At 44.9% G+C, this 10,558-nt stretch overlaps 1 protein-coding gene and 1 pseudogene across 1 annotated transcript; both read left to right on the top strand.

Annotated features, from left to right (window-relative positions):
• The first annotated feature begins 1,747 nt into the window (after nt 1-1,747).
• LOC121801450 (UDP-glycosyltransferase 86A1-like) lies at nt 1,748-3,917 on the top strand. Its single transcript, XM_042200941.1, has 2 exons — nt 1,748-2,638; nt 2,828-3,917. Exons 1-2 carry the CDS (start codon nt 1,804-1,806, stop codon nt 3,829-3,831), a joined length of 1,839 nt encoding a protein of 612 aa, XP_042056875.1. The 5' UTR covers nt 1,748-1,803; the 3' UTR covers nt 3,832-3,917.
• Nucleotides 3,918-4,205: 288 nt separating this feature from the next.
• LOC121800782 lies at nt 4,206-9,924 on the top strand (annotated as a pseudogene).
• The last annotated feature ends 634 nt before the right edge of the window (nt 9,925-10,558 follow it).

Here is a 10,558-nt window from a genome sequence, read left to right on the forward strand (position 1 = left end):
AACTAGCCGTTGGAGCAGCAGTTAGTTAGCCGAGATGTAGCAGTTATTCTTCTTGCTTTCTTGATTCTTCTTGTAGTTAGTTAGTAGCAGTTGCTACTTGATTGTAGAGTTTTAAATAGCTCAAAACCATGTACGTAGTGAGTAGTGAAAATCAATAAAGAGTTTTCAAGTTTTTCTCTCCAAGATTACCATCTTCGATACTCTAAGTGTGAGTGTGTGTTCTTCTGCATTGTGAGTTATCATACAACTGTGAGTGTGTGTGTGATTTACCTGAGTGTGTGAAAGTCTTGTGCGTATTGAATCCCAACAGAAAGACCAATTTCAACTCCCTTTTAAAGTATAATAGAGGACATTGTAATATTAATAATTAAATAAAACATTAATAAAATAGAATCTATTGGAGGCTGGAAATTTAGAGCGAAAAAGCAACCAATAATAATCTGTTATCTAGGCGCTCAGAGCATCGACATTCGTGCTCTTGCCAACGAGTACGGATATGGGTCTGGCCCCACTTTTCTGCCTGCTCTTAAGCAAGAGCACAACACCCACATCCGTGCTCTTCGACAAGGACGAGCACAAGGGTCCCACCATTCCATTATCCAATTTAAATAAAAACATTTCCACAAAATTAAAATGCATTAAAAATACCCGGAATAATATTACAAATTACAAAAAAAATTAAAAATTACATAATTAAATTCCAAAAAAATAAAAATTACATAATTAAAATACTAAAAAATAAAAATTACATAATTAAAATAATAAAAAATAAAAATTACATAATTAAACTCCAAAAAATAAAAATTACATAATCTAAGCGTAAAAATGCCCTCGGGGAAGACTAGCCATCATCCGGCAATACCCCCAACGTTCTTTGGAGACCTCGTATCGTCGCCAAATGCGATAGAAGTTGCTCGGGGGTCATATTTGACCTATCGGTCAAATTGAGTTGGGCCAAAATCCCCCACAACGAGTTGGTGGGGGTTGAGGTGATACATGGGGAGCGAGAGCGGGGGCGGATGGAGTCGCGGCGCGACAGCGGTTGGCCGCCGCCTTCTTCCTTCCTTGCGGTCGGCGTTGGAAACCGCTCGGGCCGGCTTCGGGGCTACCCAAGTTAGCTCCGGCAAGTTGGCTAGCCACGTCTTCGGAGCCGGCGTCGGATATGGATACCGACATTGACCATTTGGAGGAGCCGCTAGATGAGGATGTTACGCCTCCCCTATATTCGGATGCGACCGCGTCTCCTGCCAAATGTTGAGTTACTTGAACGGCTTGTAGTTCATAGATTGGTAGGTCGACAAGGCGGAACTGATGATGTCGACCTCGCTCGGGTGTCCACCAGTATTGTCCTTCAGGGGCATCTTGGTCGTCGATCGGGTAAGGCCGGTAGCCACCCGGAACTTCCGAACCTTGGGTTTGAGGAGGGGCCGAATATTCCGTTTCCTGACTAGGAAACGGTTGTGAACCGAACCAATCGGGGTTCCAACTGTGGGAGCCGGGGGGTGATCGCCCTGGCCGGACATTGTTTTGTTGTAAGAGTAAGAGTGAAAGAAAGATTGAGAATTGAGAATGGAAATGAGAAAATTTAGATGAGAATTGTGTAGTGTGGTGTGAATTTTTGGTGTGGAAGTATGGGTATTTATAGATGAAAATGTGTATTTTTGGGAAAAAAATTAAAAAATAAATTAAAAGTAGATAGAAAACGGATATAATTTTTTGGGAAGTGGAAAAATATTTTTTATTTTTAATCTGATTTTTTAATTAAAATTTGTTTTTTTAAAAAAATTTTAATTGCCAACGGCTATGGCGTTGGCCAATAGGAAGCTGCCAGCGAGCCGGAGCCGTTGGCCAATAGGTAGCTGTCACGTAGCCTGCTCGCTGGCACGGACATACTTGATGCATCGAGCAGCGCCGTGCCAGTGGCAAGAGCGCAGCGGCAAACAGCTCATCCGCGCCGCTGGCATGGACGGAGCTTGTGGTCGTCGATGTGGATGCTCTGATGCTGATTTGACATCGTCTTCATCTCTCTCTCCACACCTTTCCCTTTCTCTCACCACACCCCCGAAAAATCCAACATTCTCCGCTGAGTGCCCGGGAAAACACACGCCCACAACAATGACGGGCAATCCGGCGCCGCGCCCTCACGCTATCATGATCCCCTACCCCTACCAAGGCCACATCAACCCCTTCGTCTCCCTCGCCGTCAAGCTCGCCTCCCATGGCTTCACCATCACCTTCCTCAACACCCAATCCGTCCACCGCCGCATTTCCCGCGCCCAGACCGGCGCCTGCCGCGCCGATATCTTCTCCGGCGCGAGAGATTCCGGCCTTGACATTCGCTACGCTACCGTCTGCGACGGCTTCCCCATCGCCTTCGACCGCTCCGTCAACCACGACCAATTCGTGGAGGGGCTGATTCACGTCTTCTCCGCCCACGTCGACGAGCTCATTTCCAATTTGGCGGACTCCGATCCTCCGGTCACCTGCTTGATCGCCGACACCTTCTACGTTTGGGGCTCCGATATCGCGCGCAAGTTCAATTTAGTCTACGTTTCCTTCTGGACCGAGCCGGCGCTCGTTTTGTCGCTCTATTATCACTTAGATCTCCTCCGGAAGAACGGCCACTTCGGCTCCCAAGGTCAATTTCGATTTCTCCCCAATTTTTTAGGTTTTTTCTTTTTTAGGCGAAACGTCATTTTCCGATCAATTTCTAATTGTTTATGTCATTGTTGGAATTACTACTTTCTAGTTGATTTGAATGATTGAAATTTGAATGTGGTTGGATATATGAAGGATGTGATTGAAATGTGTTTCCAATTTCTCTCAGACAAACGGAAGGACATGATTGATTACATACCAGGCGTTGGAGCGATGAAGCCAACGGACCTGATGTCGTACCTCCAGGCCGACGACATATGCACGGTGGTGCATCGCGTGATTTACCGAGCTTTCGAGGATGTTAAGAAAGCGGATATAATAATCTGCAACACGGTTGAGGAGCTCGAGCTCAGCACGCTCTCAGCTCTCCACCGCAAGCAGGCTACGTACGCCATTGGCCCGATAGTCTCAGGGTTCAGCAATCAGGGCGTGGCAGCGAGCCTGTGGTCGGAATCAGACTGCACGCCATGGCTCGACAGCAAGCCCAACAGGTCTGTTCTGTACGTGTCGTTTGGGAGCCATGCTCACACCACTAGCAAGCAAGAGATTTGGGAGATAGCGCGCGGGCTCTTGCTCAGCGGTGTGAACTTCGTGTGGGTGATCCGGCCTGACATTGTGGACTCGGACGAGGCTAACTTCTTGCCTCCCGGATTTGAGAGCGGGATGAAGGGCAGAGGGCTGATTGTGCAGTGGTGCAGCCAGATTAAGGTCATTTCACATCCCGCGATTGGAGGGTTTTTGTCGCACTGTGGATGGAACTCGGTGCTGGAAAGCATATGGAGTAGGGTCCCTCTGATATGCTTCCCTTTGTTCACTGATCAGTTTACTAATCGAAAACTAGTGGTTAACGACTGGAAGATAGGGATTAACCTCTGTGATAGGGCTTCGATCATGCGGGATGAAGTTGAGGAGAAGATCAAGTATTTGATGAGCGGGGAGTCTTCGGAGGAGTTGAGGAATGCGATCAAGGAGGTGAGTAGGACGTTGGAGTACGCGGTGACGAGTGATGGATCGTCTGAGAAAAACTTTAGGGTGTTTATGGAAGACATAAAGGCTAATATCAAGAAAAAAGCAGGGGTGGCCTTTGATGTTCAAGACCAAACCATAGGCCATGTCTGGGCTCCCACAGCAGTTAAGCAGACAATTGTTAGCTTGTCTGGCAATTTAAACTAATGGCCTAAATTCGGCCGTTGATTCAGTTTTTGATGATTTGTATGATTGAATTGACGTAGAAAAGAAATTAAACATTTGATCTTTTATAACCTTGTAAATAGTACTAGCTTATTGATTATGTTAACTAATTTGCCTCATTCCATTTGTCCAATACATATGTAAATTTATGATGTTATTCAAGTTTAATTAGTGTGATTTATGTTCGGTTTCATTCGTCTCTTCTCTCTGTCTTTATCACAACATTTACAAATGATGCCGAGGCCGTCTTCGGACTGCTGTGTGTAAATAAAAATATCACCAATACACACATATATATAGACTAAATCTAGATGAATAGCATCTATATTCAAATTCTGAAATTTAGAATGAGAAAAATGGGTGGGAAGAAGTTACATATTGGCTTCTTCTACCAAGGCCATATCGCCCCTTTCCAAAATCTGGCGATCAAGCTTGCTTCAAGTGGATGCGCCGTCACGTTCGTCCACACCGAGTTTGTTCACCATATGTTATCCAAAGGCGTTAACGTGGAGGATGATAGACGCCAGCCTCATAAACGAGGTCTCCCAATACGAAACGGCATTTGACTTATGGGACAGTCTTGCCACTACGTATGGGAGTGGCGCCGATCAGTTTCAGATATCCAACCTGCACAGACAAGCATACACCATCAAACAAGGGGACTTAACCCTGGAAAATCTATGGCAAAAACTCCAGGATCTCTGGATATCCATCGACACCAGAGACCCTAGTCCAATGGACACACCAGAGAGCATCGAGAAGTATAACCATTACATACAGAGGCATCGGTTATACCAGTTTATCTGGGCACTAGATGATACCAAATACAACAAAGTCAAGAGAGATATACTCAACATGGACCCAATTCCTTCAGTAAGAAAGGCATACGGCCTAGTGAGACGGGAATCCGTCAACGAGAAACTCCTCACCCCAGACTCCGAAATCGGCCTCACAGTATACGACCGAAGCCGAACCCCCACACCACACTTCAACCCGCCGCCGAAGCATCCCAACCACCACAAAGACGAAGATAAAAGTAAACTAATATGCAGTCATTGTGGGGGGAAGAAACACACCAGAGATACATGCTTTCACCTCCACGGGTTCCCGGAGTGGTGGGACGAAATGAAACGAGCCAGGCAAGCCCGAAATTCTGGACGTGGTGGCGGAGGTAGAGGCGGTGGAGGCGGGAGAGCTTCAGCAGCGGTTGGCCTTGAACGCGCTACCTTCACCGATAAATCTGCGGGCAGCAGCGGAAGCAGCGGTGGTGGAGTCAACCCAGGCGGAGGCGAGACGCGAATCGACGCAAACCCGACAAACGCATCGGTCGCGATAGCACGGACTTGGTCGGAAGGTAATTCCTCACAAATTGAAGACCCCACCGGCGGTGACGGCGGAGGGAAGGCCGATGCCAGGGCTAGGGTTCGAAATCGCAAGGAGGCTAGGGTTCGAGAACCCGATTTGGGGGGGATCTCAAATTTCCTTCCCAAAATAACACCTTCAAAGCACACTTCCCACTCGGCCCCCCACCCTGAAAATTTATCCAAAAATCCCCCACAAAACTTCCTAAAATCACACACTGACCCCCATCCGAAAAATCTATCTACAAACCCACCCCAGAAATTACAGAAATACCACAATGACCCCCAGCCGAAAGGCTTATTCACAAACCCACCCCAGAAACTCCAAAAATACCAATCTGACCCCCGTACTTCGTATGAATCTCACTCTGACCCCTCAGTTGCCAAAACCTTACAAATTAGCCCCCAACCTACCCAATATCAGCCCAGCATACCGTGTCGGAACTCCTTTGACGCACTAGCCTGCTCCTCGACCTCCACTTCCGGTCCAAAAGACCCGCATTAGATTTTTGACTGTGGCGCCACAGATACAATTTCCTTCGAAGCCTCAGACTTTGTATCCATTTCCATCTCAAAAAAACCCTATGTCCAAACCGCCAGTGGGGACCTAGCACGCGTGATGGGGGCAGGCACGATTAACATTTCGCCCACTCTATGCCTCTCTAATTGCCTTTTCGTTCCATCCTTATCTCATAAGTTGTTATCAATTAGTCATGTGACTAAAGAGTTGAACTGTAAATTACTAATGCAGCCTAAATTTTGCATGTTACAGGATATCAAGACGGGGACGATAGTTGGGCGTGGCACTGAGCGAAGCGGACTGTATTATGTGGACGAGATAGCCCAATAGAGTGCTTCCATGATGCTAACTCCAGGACCGACAGACAGACAGGCTTGGCTTTGGCATCGTCGGTTAGGGCACCCATCTTTAGGCTACTTTCGACTTTTATTTCCTGAATTAGCTAAATCTTTGAACTCTTTTAATTGTGATACTTGTGTTTTGGCCAAAAACCATAGACATTCTTTTAAGTTGAACAATACAAGAGTGAAAACTCCTTTTGCTTTAGTTCATTCTGATGTTTGGGGGCCTGCACCCATTAGTGGAGGCCAAGGTTTTCGATATTTCTTACTATTTATTGATGACTACTCCCGCATGACATGGATCTATTTTTTGAAAAATAAACATGGAGTTTGTGATAGGTTCGTAGATTTCTATAACCTCATTCAAACCCAATATAACCACACTATCAAGATCCTTAGATCAGACAATGGGGGGGAATTTGTCAATAATAAAATGCAAGAGTTTTTTAGACAAAAGGGGCTAATCCACCAAACCTCTTGTGCGTATAATCCGGAACAAAATGGGGTCGCCGAACGAAAAAACCGCTATATCCTCGAAATTACACGAGCTTTGTTAATTGAATCCAAGGTACCAAAATTTTTTTGGCCAGAAGCTACAGCCACCGCAGTTTACCTTATGAACCGTCTTCCAACCGGCATACTTGGTTTTAAAACTCCCTTGGACACCTTCTCTCAGCATTTCGAAATCCCATCATCACTGTCGTTAGAACCTAGAGTGTTCGGCTGCTCAGTCTTTGTTCACATTCCTAAACACGAACGCACCAAATTAGACCCTTGCGCCCTAAAGTGTGTCTTCATTGGCTATGGAAAAAATCAAAAAGGATACCGTTGCTATGATCCAAAAACCCGAAAAATCCACACTACCATGAATTGTGATTTTGTGGAAGGTGAGTATTTTTATAGCCAATCCAGTAGTCAGGGGGAGATCCATACTTCAGACGATAGTCCAAACAATAGCCTCCTAGATTGGCTACCAGACATTGGAAACAACCATTTAGGGGGAGAACCACAACTGGGGGAACATCAGACAGGGGGAGAGTCACAGCCAAGTCCTGTCACAGACGTTGGTCCACCTGAGGACGCTAGCAACACCACCGGGCCGTCACATCCCGTAATACAGAACGACGAGCAAAGTGTCAATGACCAACAATCAGAACCGACTTCGATACCTGAGGTAAGCAGTTCAGATATTGATAATACACCCTCAGAATGTACTAATCTTGATAGGGATGAGGGAAGAAAAGTAAGTGGAAGGAGTACATACGAACTCCCACCAAGGCAAACAAGAGGAGTCCCTCCACGAAGATACTCACCTGATTGGAGAGGAAAAAAGGCAAAATATGCAGTATCCAATATTGCACACAGTCATCTATCAGAAATGGCTAGAGCCTTCGAGACTGCCCTATATGAGGAAGAAGACATCCCACAATCCTTTGAAGAGGCAAATAAACATAAGCACTGGAGAGAAGCCATGAAAAAGGAAATAGATGCCCTAGTGAAGAATGGTACGCGGGAGAAATGTACGCTGCCAAAAGGAAAGAAACCTGTCGGATGTCGGTGGATATTCACCATAAAACGAAGAGCAGATGGTTCAATCGAGAGGTACAAGGCAAGACTCGTCGCAAAAGGATACACCCAAGTATATGAAGTGGATTATGAAGAAACGTTCTCCCCAGTTGCAAAAATGGAAACAGTACGGACACTATTGTCTGTAGCAGCATGCAAAGACTGGGCACTACATCAGTTTGACGTGACCAATGCTTTTCTTCATGGAGAACTCGCACAAAATACAGAAGTATACATGGAGGTCCCACCAGGTTTCTCCGAACAATTTGGAGGAGGAGAAGTGTGCCGACTACGAAAAACTCTGTATGGCCTAAAGCAGTCACCGCGAATCTGGTTCGGAAGATTCTGCCAGGCTATGATCAAGCATGGATTCCAACAAAGCCAGTCCGACCACACACTCTTCACAAAAAGGAGAGGCAACCAGGTAACGTGTCTGATTATCTATGTTGATGACATGATTATCACCGGAGATGATGTTGAGGAAATCCGGAGGTTGAAGGAAAATCTGTTCAGAGAATTTGAGATGAAGGATCTAGGCGCACTAAAGTATTTTTTGGGGATAGAAGTGTTGCGATCTCGACACGGAATATTTCTGAGACAGAAGAAGTATGTCTTAGATCTGTTGGCAGAAACAGGTCTTCTCGACTGCAAACCTGCAGACACTCCAATGGTTCCAAACCATGGCCATAAAATAGAAGGAGGGGCCCAGGAGACTTATATACTAGTTTTAGTTTTCTCTTGACACCGATGTGGGACAATTATATGTTATATTTTTAGTTTCAATTGCCAACAGAGGAGGCTGATCCCTTCCTTGGAGCTCGCCTGTCGGGTCTACACATACGCTACGCCACAATTAGTGATGGATTCCCTCCGGATTTCGACAGGAGTCAACTTTGAGCAGCACTGGGAGGCGATTTTTCTCAATTTCCCGACACGTGTGGATGAGTTGATCGGAGACATAGTCAGCTCCGACGATGAGGCGTTTGCGCATTTCTTGGTTGTTGATACTTTCTACCCTTGGCCTGCAAGTGTTGCTAGAAAGTATAACATCTTGAATGTGTCCTTTTGGACACAACCGACTCTGATGTTTGCAACGTACTATCGCTATGATCTTCTTATAGAGAAGGGCTACTTGCTAATAAAAGGTGCGTGTTGTTTGTGCCCTTGATTTCTCTATATATATACTACGAAGATATGATTAGTTGATAACTTTCTAACTGACAACTATGTCAATAACCTATGTTAGTTATGTCTTCTGTTAACATGTAAATAGATGTCAATAGAAGACATACATATGCCAACTATATTTATAGTTGACATACAAATGTCTTCGTGTTGACATCCATAACATAAGTTGTTGACGTACTTGTCAGTTATCAATTTAAGATAGTTGTCAACCTAACAAGCCCCTATATACTACTCCCTTGGCCCAATAAATATGAAACATTTAATTTTCAGCACGAGATTTTATGCAGTGTTGTTTTGATGAACATGTGATGAGGTCGAGAGCAAGGACCCGACCTTCAACACAAGCATCACAAAAAAGATCGTGGCGGAAGCGTTCGAGCAGGTGAAGCATGCAGATTTCATCCTGATCAACACCGTGCACGAGCTCGAGCACGAGTTGGTTTCCGATATGCACCACAACCAGCCAACATACGCAGTCGGCCCTTTAAACTTCACCACCGATGTTGCTCTTCCAAAGAGCCTATGGGCGAAGCAGACTTCCCAAAATGGCTCGACTCGAAGCCTCGTGGCTCTGTTGTGTATGTCTCGTTCGGCAGCCTTGCCCAGAGCAACCGCCAACTCGCTGAGGAGATAGCCCACGGGCTCCTCCTCAGTGGAGTCCACTTTGTTTGGGTGATTCGCGACGGCGCGCAGGTTTTGCCCGATGGATTCGAGGACGACAGCAAGGACCAAGGGCTGATCGTTTCGTGGTGCAATCAGAGCGCGGTGCTCTCCAATCCTGCTGTTGGAGGATTCCTGATGCACTATGGATGGAACTCTAATTCTGGAAGCCATATGGTGTGGGGTTCCGATGATCTGCTATCCGTTTTTTTGCGGATCAGCCGAGCAACGGGGAATTAGTGGTTGATGTTTGGAAGGTGGGGATTAATCTCTGCGATGGAGCATCGGTTGATCGGAGAAGATTAAGCAGTTCATGAGTGCTGAAACTTCAATCTCTCTGAGGGATGAGATGAACAAAATGAGAGCGGTGATGTTACGTGCTTTGGATGAAGATGGGTCGATGCATGCAAATTTTCTGCAATTTTTCAGTGATTTGTGAGGCACGTGCTGAGGAGGCTGATGCTGAGGAGGAGGCTGACTCGGACTGATTCGTTTACTTCCTCAACAAAAACCCATCTAATAATATGGTTTTTAATAGGGATGGGAATACCAATATCAGGTATTGGGTTTACCCGTACCCGACTCGATACTCGCCGGGTATTGGATATCCAATATCCATTTTTATAGGATTGGGTATTGAAATTTAAGATATTTTAGGTATTGGGTAACCCGAATGGGTATCGAGAATTACGTGAATACCCAATTTATTATTTTAAGTATTTTTATAATTTAGGTTTAGTCATTTTGGGCTTCAAGAGCCGGGCTAATTTATTTACTAATTACTATAACTTTCTCTAAACTTAAAGTATAAATAAGTCAATCTCTCTTACTTTAGTCACTGCTTCTACATTTTAATTAAATGTGTAACTTTTCTATTTTACTTACATAACCAATCCTCATAAATATAATCGTGTACTTTAAAATAAAAGTGACCCATTTTCTATAGTTTTATACTACAAAATAAATGCAACATAAAGATATTAGTCTATTTTAAATATTTTCTATAGTTATATAAATAGAATCATAATTTGAATTTTTTTATCAATTATTAACACATATAAAGAGTCGAGTAT

The sequence above is a fragment of the Salvia splendens genome, chromosome 4 (assembly GCF_004379255.2).
Source record: "Salvia splendens isolate huo1 chromosome 4, SspV2, whole genome shotgun sequence".
Taxonomy (NCBI): domain Eukaryota; kingdom Viridiplantae; phylum Streptophyta; class Magnoliopsida; order Lamiales; family Lamiaceae; genus Salvia; species Salvia splendens.

Coding starts and splice junctions, on each gene's coding strand:
- LOC121801450 (XM_042200941.1), top strand. CDS start 1,804: ATGGCGTTGGCCAATAGGAAGCTGCCAGCGAGCCGGAGCCGTTGGCCA. Junction 2,639..2,827: donor CGGCCACTTCGGCTCCCAAG/GTCAATTTCGAT, acceptor AATTTCTCTCAG/ACAAACGGAAGGACATGATT.